This window comes from Coregonus lavaretus (assembly GCF_964263955.1).
Source record: "Coregonus lavaretus genome assembly, contig: HAP1_SCAFFOLD_524, whole genome shotgun sequence".
Lineage (NCBI taxonomy): Eukaryota > Metazoa > Chordata > Actinopteri > Salmoniformes > Salmonidae > Coregonus > Coregonus lavaretus.
In genome coordinates, this window is record NW_028164985.1 from 275,328 (window position 1) to 291,428 (window position 16,101).

The window sequence follows — 16,101 nt, forward strand, 5'->3', positions numbered from 1 at the left end:
ACCTCATCAAAAAGTGTGCGTTCGTGGATGTGTACAAGTTTATTGACCGCGCCATGGAACAGGAAGTCAAAGGAAACACTTTTTGACATATTGGTTGCGAGTTACAGTGAGGGAAAAAAGTATTTGATCCCCTGCTGATTTTGTACGTTTGCCCACTGACAAAAAAATGATCAGTCTATAATTTTAATGGTAGGTTTATTTGAACAGTGAGAGACAGAATAACAACAAAAAAATCCAGAAAAACGCATGTCAAAAATGTTATAAATTGATTTGCATTTTAATGAGGGAAATAAGTATTTGACCCCTCTGCAAAACATGACTTAGTACTTGGTGGCAAAACCCTTGTTGGCAATCACAGAGGTCAGACGTTTCTTGTAGTTGGCCACCAGGTTTGCACATATCTCAGGAGGGATTTTGTCCCACTCCTCTTTGCAGATCTTGTCCAAGTCATTAAGGTTTCGAGGCTGACGTTTGGCAACTCGAACCTCCAGCTCCCTCCACAGATTTTCTATGGGATTAAGGTCTGGAGACTGGCTAGGCCACTCCAGGATCTTAATGTGCCTCTTCTTGAGCCACTCCTTTGTTGCCTTGGCCGTGTGTTTTGGGTCATTGTCATGCTGGAATACCCATCCACGACCCATTTTCAATGCCCTGGCTGAGGGAAGGAGATTCTCACCCAAGATTTGACGGTACATGGCCCCGTCCATCGTCCCTTCGATGCGGTGAAGTTGTCCTGTCCCCTTAGCACCCCCAAAGCATAATGTTTCCACCTCCATGTTTGACGGTGGGGATGGTGTTCTTGGGGTCATAGGCAGCATTCCTCCTCCTCCAAACACGGCGAGTTGAGTTGATGCCAAAGAGCTCGATTTTGGTCTCATCTGACCACAACACTTTCACCCAGTTCTCCTCTGAATCATTCAGATGTTCATTGCCAAACTTCAGACGGGCATGTATATGTTCTTTCTTGAGCAGGGGGACCTTGCGGGCGCTGCAGGATTTCTGTCCTTCACGGCGTAGTGTGTTTCCAATTGTTTTCTTGGTGACTATGGTCCCAGCTGCCTTGAGATCATAGACAAGATCCTCCTGTGTAGTTCTGGGCTGATTCCTCACCGTTCTCATGATCATTGCAACTCCACGAGGTGAGATCTTTCATGGAGCCCCAGGCCGAGGGAGATTGACAGAGGGAGATTGTTGTCACCTTCTCACCAAGCTGCTTGGCGATGGTCTTGTAGCCCATTCCAGCTTTGTGTAGGTCTACAATCTTGTCCCTGACATCCTTGGAGAGCTCTTTGGTCTTGGTCATGGTGGAGAGTTTGGAATCTGATTGATTGATTGCTTCTGTGGACAGGTGTCTTTTATACAGGTAACAAGCTGAGATTAGGAGCACTCCCTTTAAGAGCTCCTAATCTCAGCTCGTTACCTGTATAAAAGACACCTGGGAGCCAGAAATCTTTCTGATTGAGAGGGGGTCAAATACTTATTTCCCTCATTAAAATGCAAATCAATTTATAAAATTTTTGACATGCGTTTTTCTGGATTGTTTTGTTGTTATTCTGTCTCTCACTGTTCAAATAAACCTACCATTAAAATTATAGACTGATAATTTCTTTGTCAGTGGGCAAACGTACAAAATCAGCAGGGGATCAAATACTTTTTTCCCTCACTGTACGTTCCTTTGCCCATCCCATGTGTCACGGATTCTGCCGAGGCTGCCCCTCCTCCTTGCTCGGGCAGGTTTCAGCGTTCGTCGTCACCGGAGTACTAGCTGCTGCCGATCTATGTTATATGTTTCTATGTTCTACCTGTTGTGTCAGATTGTTTCACACCTGTTGCCCATCTTGTGATTACTCCGCCCCTATTTAACCCTGTGGCTCCCATTGTGTTCTGTGCGTGTTTGTTGTTTGTTCGCGGATGTCGTGAGTGAGCGGGTTTATTCCTCCCTGCGTGGAGGCCTCTTGTTACTTTACGTGTTTAAGTAAAGAAACGTTTTTCCCTTGAGTTCTGTGTCCTGTGCCTGACTTCAGTCTACCGCATACACTGACATCGTGACACCATGTGAGTTGTTCCCATTAATGGCATTTCTATTTTTCCCTTGAACGTTTTACTGTTCAACACTGAGACTGATAAATCTGCCGCTTTGAGCCCAGCAACAAAGGAGTTAACTTGGTCCACATTCCAGATTTGAGCTTTATAGCATTTTTCACTAGACTGTTTTCCTGTCATAAATAAACACTGACCGCCGCCCCCCGAAATATGAGAAAATTGGGTCTGATAAAAATGTCAATAAATGCTTGATACGTTGAGAGAGAGAGGGAGAGAGAGACAGAGAGAGGGAGAGAGACAGACGTGGAAGTACAGAGTGAGAAAGATGGTGAGAGAAAGACAGAGGTGGAATGAGACAAATGAGAGAATTAGAAAAAAAGAGATCTGCATCAAAAGGTATATTATTTTGTTAGCTAGTTTGTTTTTACATCCAGGTTGACCTGGTGCCAGACCAGACGGAACTAAGGGGGAGAACATAGATTGTTCTAACGTTCAGACGGACTGTGATTATAAAACAGATTAAATCTCAGTTGACTATCCGATATCAATCCTACATTTAGTTTTTCATTTTCTTGCAAAATTGCAATCAACAGCTAATATAATATAACACTTTTTCTTATTTATTTTTCTTTAGCCCAAATGTATGGTGCTGTCTATAAAGATGAATTCTATATTTATTTTGTCTCTGCCTAAATGTCATAAATCTAATAACAATCTGAAAGTCACAGAAGTTCAAGCATGCAATAAAAACTAGAAAAATAAACATTATTAAAAGGCCCTAACCCACAGTCTTGAGGTCATAGGTGCTAGGTCTGACAGTAGTTATTAAAGTGGGTTGTTTCCTTAAAGCCTACTCTCTGAGGCAAATATAGGTCCATTTGTCCATTGATTTCCTGTACTATCCAAAGCACCAGTCCATTAAAATCTTCAAATCATTGAGCAGGACCGATCGTGTTTCAATCCCTGAGATCTGACCATCTGAAAGTCTTTCACAACAAAAGGACACAACAATAAATAAAAGACTAGTCCTCCACCATCTTTCAGTCCTTCAGCTTCCTCTTCTTCTTCGCTTTCTTCTTCCGCCTCTTCTTGACCAGGTTGTTGGTGAGGAGGTTAGTCTCCCTTTCATCTTCCTCCTCCTCTTTGTACCAGGGTCCCCACACCCCTCCGTTGAAGTTAGGGTTGGAGCGGGAGTCTTTAGCCGGGTAGCGCACCGGAATGGCCGTTCTATTGTACTGCGCTAGCCGCATTAGCATCTTCTTCACTATGTGTGGGTAGTGTAGCGACAGGTCCACTCTCTCGTAGGGATCGGCTATGATGTTGAACAGCCAGACAGACTTCCCCTGGTCCCAGCGGACGTATTCGTTATGCCAGCGGTTGGTCAGAAGCAGATTGGAGAAGGTCTGCGGAGGGACCCAGTCGCTGTAGCCCGGCACCCCCGTCAGAAGCTTCCAGTGGCCCACCCGGAGGGCGGCTCGGATGGCCGTGTTCCAGAGGCCATAGCCGGCCTTCCATGAGCCGTTCTTTGCCTTGGTGTAGATGGGGTCGATGTTGTGCAGGATGTCGTGGCGGGGGGACTGGCGGCCCTCGCTGATGGCCTCCCACACGTCGTAGCCATCCAGGTTGAGGTCTTCGTCCAGGGTCCCCTCCCCCAGGGACACCAGGGTGGGGAACCAGTCTGTGATGTGGATCAACGCCCGGCATCGGGTCCCCTTGTTCAGTAGCAGGGGACTGTGGACGAAGCCTACGGCCCGGATGCCCCCCTCCCAGTAGGTGGCCTTGCTCCCCCTGAGGGGCCAGTTGCTGCCTCCAGCCATGGGCTGGCCCCCGTTGTCTGACGAGTACACTATCACCGTATTGTCGTAGAAACCGTAGCGCTTCAGTGCCAGCGTGAGGTTGTGGACGGCCTCGTCCAGGCAGGACACCATGGCGGCGTACTTGCGACGATGTAAGTTAGGGATGGACTTGTAGCGCTCCAAGTAGCGAGCGGGCACCTGTAGCGGGGAATGGACTGCCTGAAAGGCCAAGTAGAGGAATAAGGGTTTCTGGGGGTTGTGGTGAGCCAGGATGTCCACAGCTTTTTGGGTGAACATCAAGGTTGAGTATTGGCCCCGATCCTGTTCCCATGCTGCCTCCTCCCCTTCGTACAGGTCATAGCCACACATGCCGGGACCGTCACATTTATAGTGGCTGTAGTAGTCACCACTACCCAACAGCGACCCAAAGAATGTGTCGAAGCCGCGCTGGGTGGGCATGCAGCCACGCTTGTAGAAGCCCAGGTGCCACTTGCCCACCATATGGGTGGCGTAGCCCGCCTGCCGGAGCTTTTGGGGCAGCGTGACATTCTCCAGTGGCAGGCAGTTGGCCTGGGTGGGCCTGATGACCGAGTGCTGGAGGCCTGTGTGGATCTGGTACCTGCATGGGACACAGAGAAAAGAAAGGCTGCTAGTCAATCAACCAATCAACCAACCAATCAACCAAGCAAATCTTATCTATGACCTTTGTTACAAAGTACACCTCCAAAGAGAAGGCCAAGGTGACAGTGGCTAGGCAACACTTCTAGTTTGGATAAACATTGTGAAGAACCAGAGCGTAGAAGGAGAGACCATCCTCATCTGGCCAGCCAGAGTATCCAAAGTAGCCAGAGTATCCAAAACAAGTCATACATCATAAAGCGTTTGCTAACGTTTACAGTTAAATATAATATAGTTGGATGCAGTATTTTGGTATGACAGGTCCATACATGTGCCTGACATGATTCTACTATGGTGTTTGGACTTTTCCTTCCTCACTATCTGACATACACCAGTTAGCTTGGCTTCCTAAGCTTGGCTTCCATGGAATTCTATGCTTGAATTGTAGAGTTCCATGGTATATGATGTGCATATTCAAGTCTTTGCATGTACTTTTAGCAAACTGTATCTTGGAAGTGCATTTACTATAGTGTACCCACTGCAATAACACCTCGCCCTTGACTTAACTTCAACTTTAATAGCAGACAGCATTCCTGTAGGTGTTTTATGGAAACGGGCTATTAATTCCCTGGATAACAGAAAGTAAAACATTTTGTTTAGTTGATGAAACATTGGAATGTTCTTAGCGGTTTTAGACTTAATTGGTTGTTCCCCGAGGTAATTCACTTAACATTTTCACAAAGCATTAAACTGTCAGACAGATGCTGACCAGGGTTTGCAAAATGGCATTAGGTGTGTGTGTGTGTGTGTGTGTGTTTTGGTTTGCGTGAGTGTGTGTGCAAGCTGTATGTGTGAGTGGGTGTGTGTGTTAGTCTGCTTGTGTGTTTGCATGTGAAATGACAGAACAGGGATTAGCTAATGTACATCAGGAAAAAGTGGGGGCGAGGGTAATGGAGTAGTCTCTATGGTAGTCCCTAACTCCCTACAGTACAGTATACTATGGAGTCAGTCAGGAGGGAGGGAGGACTGTCTCTCTCAGTGAACAATTGAACACGTGGAGCACCTCCTCCTCCACCTCTCCTTCTCCTCCTCCTACAACGCTGCGTGACAGATGTGTCTCACAACGAACGTTGGTAGCAGTGTTGCTGTTTGTTCCCATCTCCATAAGACTGTCAGTGTAGTTACATTCTTCCAGGTGACTACCTCATGAAGCTGGTTGAGAGAATGCCAAGAGTGTGCAAAGCTGTCATCAAGGCAAAGGGTGGCTACTTTGAAGAATCTCAAATGTAAAATATATTTTGATTTGTTTAACACTTTTTTGGTTACTACATGATTCCATATGTGTTATTTCATAGTTTTGATGTCTTCACTATTATTCTACAATGTAGAAAATAGTAAAAATAAAGAAAAACCCTTGAATGAGTGTCCAAACTTTTGACTAGTACTGTATATCTTTTTTTCAAATCCTTTATTTACAATATTCATCACGTGGCTACACACTTCTAATTCTGAAAAGTGAAAGCATACCTGTGTAGTAGTAGTAGGTTTCTATACAGTACCTAAGACCAATCTGTGAGAGCTACTGTGTAAAAGAAAAAGAGCTACTGTGTAAATACTGCAATGTGGATTCAATTGAGCACCTAATCTTCATTTTCAAGGTGATGATTGCACTTTTCTTCCCAACACAATGCCGCAATAAATGTGAGTCCACATTACAAATATTTGTTGCCGCCCCATGGGGCATTGGAATTTACACCGCAAGTGGCAATAGATGTCAAGAACTTGGCGCTTTACCACTGTGAGCTAACTGTTCAGAGCCATATTTGCTCGCGATGCACATTATTTTATTATCAGAGCGTGCCAGTGGACTTCTGGTAAGTATGCTTTAGTGAGAAAGTGTTTGGATCAAGTACAACTACGTTTACCCACCCCCAGAATTAATACTTATGTTTACCCACCCCTCGCACCTCAGCGCAATCGAGCTCATATAAGACAGGTACATTACCAATACTGGCTCTAGGGTTTGAAAATAGAAGAGTGCCGGCTTCACCAGGTCAAAATCACTAACAAGTGTGCTTTTGGCAATTGTGCTGGCTTAACGCCAGATAAAAATGGAGCGCCTTAGTGTCTTTTTAAAGGAAATGAGCCGTATGTTGTAGAAGACTCCTTTGGAAGCATCGGTGTTAAGTACATCTGAATGGGTCCAGAGATTCTCAACACTGGCAAATGCCACGTATACTCCCCCTTCTGGCCTCTAGGTCACCAGGCTGCTCTTTATTAAGCACACCTGTCACCATCGTAACGCGCACCAGCGCCTCATCAGACTCACCTGGACTCAATCACCTTCCTGATTACCTCCCCTATATATGTCACTCCCTTTGGTTCCTTCCCCAGGCGTTATTGATTCTGTTACTCTGTTCCTGTCTGGACGCTACTCTTGTTTTGTTCCATGTTTATTTATAATTAAATGCACTGCCTGTACTTGTTTCCCGACTCCCAGCGTACATTGCTACAGCAAATAACAAGTGGAGATGTTAAAAATTAAATATCAACTTTTACATATAAAATGAAAGATATTGGTATATCAGAATTCATCTTTAAAGTCCAGAACGTGAGGATAGAAATGGAATCGATCATTTAATGTTAACCATCCAGGGGGGCACCAGAGCGGGATGTGAACCAGGGTGTTTGTTGGTTTCATGTGGGCCTGGGATGATCTGGGAACAAGGGTGTTTGTTGGTTTCATGTGGGCCTGGGATGATCTGGGAACCAGGGTGTTTGTTGGTTCCATGTGGGCCTGGGATGATCTGGGAACAAGGGTGTTTGTTGGTTTCATGTGGGCCTGGGATGATCTGGGAACCAGGGTGTTTGTTGGTTCCATGTGGGCCTGGGATGATCTGGGAACAAGGGTGTTTGTTGGTTTCATGTGGGCCTGGGATGATCTGGGAACCAGAGTGTTCGTTGGTTACATGTGGACCTGGGATGATGGCTTCTCACCAGTTAGTGGTCTGAGCAGGGGACCTTTGCCCACCACTCCACAACAAACACACTCACTGGGGAATAGAGGAAGCATTGTTGTGCTGACTGAATATCATTAGCTGGATCCAATATGTCTACAAATAACTAATAGATGGATGGGAAAAAGAGAGAGGAGGGAGAACCAACATCTGTCTTAGGGTAGAGACTAGAGAGACTCAATCAAGTGAGCTCTTTGGAGGTCCATGGTGGAACTTGGAGCTGAGCTTGTGGGCTTTGACTACAGCTCAATCTGAACCTGTTTACCCCAATGGACATATGTGGACTTTAACTCAACAGACTTTACAACCCTTGATAAAATGCGCAGAGCAAGCTTTCATAAAACGCTTTAGTTTCCATCTATAGGCCATATCTCCGTATTGCTATTTTCACAAGCAATTACACGTTCATATTTATTATCTTCCTTTGCACATTAATGTTCATAAAACACTCTTTCTGGAGGTTTTCTGCTCCATTATCTTCCCTCTCTGCCAGACGTGGACCAGTTTGTATACATTCTATCGGCGCATATATTTGATTTTCCATTCCATGCCTTCACTTCATTTGTTTTTATTTGTCCAGCTTCGTGTTAAAGCCAAGGATTGAAATCTAGGTTTGAGAGGAAAGGACATTGTCTCCCTGAGGGTATCTTAACTTCCCGATGATCAAGCCCCACAAAATCACAGTGGAACACAACTCCAAGCGCAGATGCATCCCAGAGCTGTGTGTGTCTGTGTTCATGCGAAAGGGAGCGAGGGTGCGTGCATGAGCAGGAGAGCTTGTGCATTCACCATCTACTCCTAAACCTCCTGAGTCTTGCTGGGTTGCTGGTACTCGCATTCCAAAAGTTTACTGGCGTGTAATGAGACTGTCATGCCACGCATGGAGTCTCTGATCCCTACATAGATCAGTCATCTGAACAGAAGGTCTTGACGTGGACTGGTACAAGGTGGAACTCCAGGAATTCCAAAGTATTCTGGTCTATATCTATAGGATTTGGGGATTTCAAGGGAATGGTGCATTGGCCTGGACTTTGTATGGGTCTTGAGTGGTTGAAGGACAGTTATGCTTTCTAGTCTTTATAGGCCCTTAAAAAGATGACTGGAGTAATGAGCATATTCAAGATGTGCCCCCCTTCCCCCAGCCCCACCCCGTGTCGAATACAGCCCATTTACAGACACCTAGTAACGTATTTCATGGCATGAACAGGCCTCTAGGTGTCAAAGGTTGAGGGTTGAAGGCCAGCCAGCTCCACTTTTGATGCCCAACAAGGATCTGGAGTCATGCCAGGCAGTAAAAACATTTAGTAGTTGTTTCCTACTTTTGCTTCCCTTCCATATACAGGGCCATTACATTCTGAGGCTAAACCGAATTACAGTACAGCAACAATCTCAAACACCCACTGTAATCACACTAGCACACTAGCTATCTCTATGGTTTCTTTACACAACCACTGGACCGCTAGGCCAACAAAACACACACGCCATTAAACACAAATCACCAAATGCAGCTTGCAAAAGCAGAGTCCCACAAGGCACAAGGGGAAACAACTACTAGGCTACCCAGCCTCCGAGTTCTAGGCCTGTACCAGCTTCAAAACCATCACTATCCCTGGGCCAGGGCCTGGCTGCATGGGCCAACCATTTAACTGTTCCACGTCCTCCCTACATATGGTTCAAATAAGCAGCCTCTCCTCTGCTTTCTAAAGCTAATCAAATTCAGCCTTGGAGCGGTGTGGCTCCTTCGTTTATTGCCTTCCTCCCTCCTCACTTCTATTCACTATCTCTCTGACTGCCCCTTCAATCTAACTCTGCTGCTCCCACCTTGGCACTCGTCCTCTTTAACCTCTCTCTCAGACTTTCTCTTCCAGCACTCAAACACTGTAGATTCCTTCATTCCCGTCCAGACCCTCCCTAACACCTTCTTCATTCCCTTATTCACACGTTGGCCTTGCTTCACTTATCCACGGGTTCACTTCATCAACCAACCCAGTGTGTATTAGCTCTGCAACCCAGTGTGCAGGGATGGAGTGAGTGTCTGGGGTGAAGGAGAGAGAGAGAAAAAAATAAGTGACTGCTCAGTGAAGCGACAGGAGGTGGGTGAGTGAGAGAAGCAGGGAGACTGTGGACCGAGTCAGCATGGGGTCTGGAGAAGTGGAAGATGAGACTTGACTGGGGTGAGAGGTAAAAGGGATAAAAGTAGCTCTGTGCAAATCAACTATGACTGGTTTGATAGCTACAACATACAGCGCCTCGACACTGTAAGGGAGCACAGTGTTTGGTCTTACAAAGCTGCCCTTAAAAGTTGGTTGCTATCTACGTTGGCAATTATTTGTTTGTTGACGGACAGCGGTTTATCAGAGATGTGGGCCTTTGATAGCGAAATTTAATTTAGCTTTACGTCGATTCCTCCTGCTTGGCAGGTTGTCAAGTGTGACCGCTGAGTCGTCCCCCGTGGGAAGCAGGGAGTGAGGGAGTGATAGAGAGAGTGGGCGGGGGAGGGAGAGGGAGTGTGTGTTTCAGGAGATGGAGGAGGAAAGGTCTTCTGGCTCCCTTTACAATCGTTTTTACTAGGGTGGCCACGTACAAATCGATATTAAATGAGTGTGTCTGAGGATGTCCATGTGGAGTTATACAGATGTAGGATCTTAATTTGAGCCAGTTTGCTACAGCAGGAAAATAATCCTGCAGCAACAGGAAATGTGAACTATTATGTGGATTATAATTAATTGACATTTTTGTAGGGGTTGACACATTTTTCATAAGGTAAAAATAAAGTCTGAAATTTCAAAGTGGAAATTACACACTTCAGAAGCCTTTTTAATGTTTAAAAAATGTCCTGCATATCAGGGAAGTTCAACAGCAACAGGGTGATCAAATGAAGATCATATATCTGTACCGTATCAAGGAGACATAATAAGTCCATTTTAACTGTGAGGTTGCGAAGTTTCCAAAGTTTTCCAAAGAGAATTAGGTGTGTTTTCTGAATGTCTTATTCCACATCCGTGCTCTAAAAACCTTTGACAGAGGCCACACGTCTGTTCTGTCTGGACACGTTTGTTGTCATGTCTCTCAAGCTGTTAAATACTGAATCTTTGACAATGCCAGAAGTGTTAAAAAAATTCCTTTGTCCCAAACGCCTTGTCTTGCAGAGAAGGCATTTCAGAGAAACTGATCTTGAGCACCATCCATTGTCTCGCCATGTCTCACATGCATTTCGCAGACATAGTTCACATTCTTAAACTTTAAAACAACGCCAGACCCACTGCCAGGCCAATGCAACCTCTACCCTTTCCTTGGCATAACTCCTTGGACTCTCCATGAGACCAGTGAATAACCGAGTACAGTGAGAGTTCACAGGGTTTGAAGAGTCTAATTAGTCGTTGAACTCGGAGTCCAACGCTCCACTACAGCCTCCAATCGTCTAAGAGGTCGAGGCGCTCGGATTCAGAGCTACTGCCGAGAGGTCAGGTACCGTACCGATCTGTTCTACAGCTCCTGTCATGGGGGGTTTGACTTGTTTGTCTTCTACTCTTCTCCATTACTGACTCCATAACGTGATCACAGTCTAGAGTCTAGATAACCTGATGAGGTTGACGGAGGTGAAGACTGAAATATGTTTTTTAAAAAGGAGCAGGGCTTCGGTTGCTGGGTCAGTCTTGCTGCCAGCAGGTCACTGATCTCTGATAGCGAAGGTCCGGACGGCAGGAGACAGTGGGCACCTGTGTGTGAAAGGATCAAGCTGGGCTTCTCTCTGGTGTCCAGGTGTTGCATTACAGCAAAGGGGGAGTGGTTGAGTGGGATGGAAAACGTCCGATCTGGCCATCTCTAACCCTGCACAACAAGCTGAGTTGAACGAGTTGATTCTGGAAAAACCCTCGCTACCCATAGACCATTGTCACCATCACAACGACAGCTTCTCTTTTAGGATCACTGACCGCAATGATAGTGTGTGTGTGGGCATGGTCGTAGGGGGAGGGGGAGTGGGCGCATCGGGGTTGAGCAAGAGGGTTTCGAGTGATTTTGGGATGATTGTGCAGACCTACTCCTGAACTAAAAAGCATATTCAATGGAGAGTGCTTCACAGTCCAGAAATATGCTTTATCGGGCTTCATGCAAGGTTGTTTCTCCAGCTGCTCTTTCCACTGAAAGGCCTCAACACCAGCTCCTACTATGCAAACACAGTAGATGAAACACAGGGTAATCTATTTCTTTCTCACCAGAATAAAGCGCTCACCTCTTCCCTGTAATGCCCAGGCAGTGGCGGTGCCATGGGGAATAAGAAGGAAGAAATGGGGGATATTAGCTCTACTTGAACCTCATTACCATACATGTCAACGTGCCCTGGGATATCTGGATGTTTATTTTGACCTGTCAAGTCACCTTCAGTCCCCTAGCTAGAGATGAATATTTATGAGGCAAGGCAACTAGACAACTACATATAGTGACAATTGAGAAAAACACATTTCAAAACTATGGCTCTCCGGTGTATAAGGGTGGTTTACAATGGAGGAGCTAAACAAACTGTAACGGAATTACTGCAACTATCGGAATACAATACAATACAGTACAATACAATACAGTACAGTACAGTCCAATACAGTACAATACAGTACAGTACAGTCCAATACAGTACAATACAGTACAGTAGAGTACAGTACAATACAGTACAGTAGAGTACAGTATATTTTATTGTGCTCTATTGTACTGAACTCTACTTTACTGCACTGAACTCTACTGTACTGAACTATGTGGTCCTCTGTAGCTCAATTGGTAGAGCATGGCGCTTGTAACGCCAGGGTAGTGGGTTCGATCCCCGGGACCACCCATACGTAAAAATGTATGCGCACATGACTGTAAGTCGCTTTGGATAAAAGCGTCTGCTAAATGGCATATTATAGTTTTAATGCACTACGCTCTACTGTACTGTGCTCTACTGTGATTTGTGATGTCCAAACTTGTGATTATGCATTTCTGTGTAGTAGAGATCAGGGACCCATGATGTAATTTCATTACCGTAATTCCGTTAGAGTGTAAATCCACTTAATTTACTGTAGTTCAATAACCAATAGAGATTGTTTAAAACTCAAGGTGTCATGTCATAGCTGTCAATCCATTCATTCTGCAGACATCGCATAAAACCTGAGGGAGATTTTACCGTACTTCCGTTACCAAAGTTTGCATCTGCACAGTTCTTCCACTAAATTAGTTTTTGTAAATGTTTCAGTGGAAATTGTTAAAGGTAGTCCTTGTGCATAGAGTTTTATGGTTTGTTAAACTTTTAAATCAATGTTTTTGGTTTGGCATACATTTTACAGTAAAAAGACTGATTAAAAGCGTAATTCCGTTACTGCAGAATTGCCCATATGTTTTGGTGTTTCACGCCTCAAAGGACACTAAGCGTCGAGCAAAAGTTTAAAGATCACAACAACCACACGTTCAGCACTATATTCAAGTTACTATATCGTAGCCCGCAAACGGGGAAAAGCATGAACATCTTGACATTTTAACGCTCCTATAGAACGGATCATTGGTCAGACAATTATAGACGTCTGCTGAAGTCCCACCGCAAGTCATGGAAGGGAAATCAATACAGTCTGTTCCCTGTAACATACAGCACATAGAACACCGCTGTACCATAGCTGTCCTCACATTTCCGATCACATTCGTGACACACACATCCACACACCACTTCTAAAGGGCCCCTAATCTCCCCTTTTGGAGGACCCCCTTCTGTTTTGAATCATAGATACACCCTCCACCACCACTCTCTTGCAATCATCCTCCCAGAAGTAGCCTGGTAACATAATTGAACACCTACATTTCCATATGGATGCTACTACTACAGTACCAGCCCTTTTTACCGTACGAGAGGGGTGGGTGGAGGGGGCAACAGGGGAGGGTGGAGGGGGCAACAGGGGTGGGTGGAGGGGGCAACAGGGGAGGGTGGAGGGGGCAACAGGGGTGGGTGGAGGGGGCAACAGGGGTGGTTGGAGGGGGCAACAGGGGAGGGTGGAGGGGGCAACAGGGGTGGGTGGAGGGGGCAACAGGGGTGGGTGGAGGGGGCAACAGGGGAGGGTGGAGGGGGCAACAGGGGTGGGTGGAGGGGGCAACAGGGGTGGGTGGAGGGGGCAACAGGGGTGGGTGGAGGGGGGCAACAGGGGAGACACTTTTCTCATTATTTTCCCGGACGCTAGCCAGAAGAGGTGCCTAGCAACCTTCCCGTTTCCTAAGGGGCGAAACAGATGCTGCTGTAGGCAGGCATCTCTATAGGGACAATCCTGTGTGTGTGTGTGTGTGTGTGTGTGTGTGTGTGTGTGTGTGTGTGTGTGTGTGTGTGTGTGTGTGTGTGTGTGTGTGAGAAAATAAAATGTTGATGTGAAACATAAGCTACACTACAAAGTGAAACCGCAATCAGGCTACCCTGATGTAGTCACCACTGCTCTCTAATAAATCTGTAGCGTTTCCTTCTGTGGACCCAAAACACAAGGTGGTTGCTATAGGGAAAGCCAAGAGTGTTTCCACTTGCAAACAGTTATGTCGTTACTGTGCTGACGTGCTTTCTTCTACTGCATCCAATTATGTTTTGTAATTTAATCTGCTGCAATCTTGTTGCGCTTCCAGCATTTTTATACGGTGTGCTTTTGCATTTCAGTGTCTTGAGAACAGTAACTCTGCAGTCAGTCTGCATAGACTTGCAAGTCACATTGCATTTGCATGCAGAAGGGGGATACTTCACAGGGCCCTTCTATTAAACTCCAGTGCAAAACAGTCATAATACAACAAGGGATTTTAACTCTCTAGTAATCAAGTCTACAAAACATATGCCACCCATGCACAACTACATGTTGACCATTGACCACCTCACCTGTATTAAGGCAGAATTTGTGGAAATTAGTTTGGTATTTGGTATTTTATTGGGATCCCCATTAGCTGTTGCAAAAGCAGCAGCTACTCTTCCTGGGGTCCACACAAAACATGAAACATGACATAATACAGAACATTAATAGACAAGAACAACTCAAGGACAGAATTACATACATTTTTAATAGGTTTGAATGAGAGGACACAATAACAAGACGCCCCGGGATGCAGATGGATTACATGCAAACTTCACCAGCCACGTTGCGTGCACATACATTGTATTCAATCATTTTACCCACACATACATGTTATTTAATCATTTCATCCACACCGCTCATGCGCGTGACAGAGCAATAGAACTTCAGGAAGATACAAACCCACATGGATGCTTGAAAGACAAATGAGGAAAGATAACTACCTAAAAACTTGTTGATTGATCATCGGAGTAGAGAAAGCACCATTTTCTTATGACTCCGGGTAAACATTCTACAAAGAACCAGCTAAAAAGAGGACCATATGCATGTCAAGTAAAATAACAACCCAATGTTAGTCTCCTAGGACAAACTAGTTAGCAACAGCCACCTAGCTAAATGTCCATGAATGTTTCATGTGTGTTTCGACCTGCCCTCAAATTAACGTAGTTGGTAAACAGTTAGTTTTGATATTTTAACCTGCCTGTCATGATCGTGTCTGGTGTGGATGGACAAAATCAACATGCGCGCGATGGCGCAAACCGACTCACGCGCGTGGCCGTGTAGTCAGCATGTTAGTCACCTCTTCACTTTATAACACATTTATAAACACTTGCATTGTGCATTGTGCATTGACCACAACTGAATGACCACTAGACAGTAGGATAAACGTACCTGCCAGTCATCAATTGACTCCTGGAGGGGCTACAGAGAGGCTGCACGTAGTAATTTTCCAGTTTCACTCCCTGCGCTGCCAGTCTGTCCAGAGTTGGGGTTTTGATCTCGGACCCATGGTAGCCCACGTCCCGGAAGCCTTGGTCATCAACCAGGATGAAAATGATGTGAGGTTGAGTAGTTGGCTTGTCAAGTTCATTCACTCGGTTTTGCAAATTGCCATTCCAATTTTCCCACGACATCTGATAGCCCCATGTTGGTGAAGTAAAAGCAAATAAACTTGCCAGGACACTGAAGAGAAACATCTTCACCCCCTCCGTTTACGCTGCATCAAAACCAAAACATTCGAATTATTGTATCACTCTCTCGCAAAAAAATATAAATAAAATAAAAGCGATAGTTGTTTGCTACATTGTACATTGCAACAAAGTTGCTAGTTGTCATAGTGGACAGAGCGTGAGTGCGGTGGCGCGCTGCACATGTTCGGGGATAACAGCAACACTTGAAAAGTGGGTTCGCATTGTTCTCAATAGCCTATTCTCCTACTCTAGCCCAATGACAGCGTTTGTGTTCGGAAGCCGACGATATACCAGTCCAGTCTCTTCAAATTCTGCAATAAGTGTGTTTGAAGTCACCAAAACGTTAATCCAAAGCTTGTGGAATGTAAAACACATCTTCCCGTTGGAATGTTTTATTCCTCGTTTGAAACGTCGTTCTTACCAAAGTCATTGAATTTACGTCACTGTCTTGCTAAGCAAACAGTCAAAAAATCTAACCCGTACCTCATTTATGTTTCGTCTGGGACTTGAGAGATCACTCAACAGGTTGGTTTTTGGAGCTCAGTTTATTTCCATCCGAATGTTCCTCCTCTCTCAGCAACGGCGAATCTGCTTTTCAAGA

General features: G+C 45.3%; 1 protein-coding gene across 1 annotated transcript; it reads right to left on the bottom strand.

Moving 5' to 3' along the window:
- Positions 1–3,083: 3,083 nt before the first annotated feature.
- Positions 3,084–15,506, bottom strand: LOC311116385 (arylsulfatase J-like; the record flags this gene model as incomplete). Its single annotated transcript, XM_084191463.1, has 2 exons — positions 3,084–4,458; positions 15,202–15,506. The coding sequence occupies 2 exons, from the start codon at positions 15,504–15,506 to the stop codon at positions 3,084–3,086; spliced, it is 1,680 nt and encodes a 559-aa protein (XP_084047589.1).
- Between the last annotated feature and the right edge of the window lie 595 nt (positions 15,507–16,101).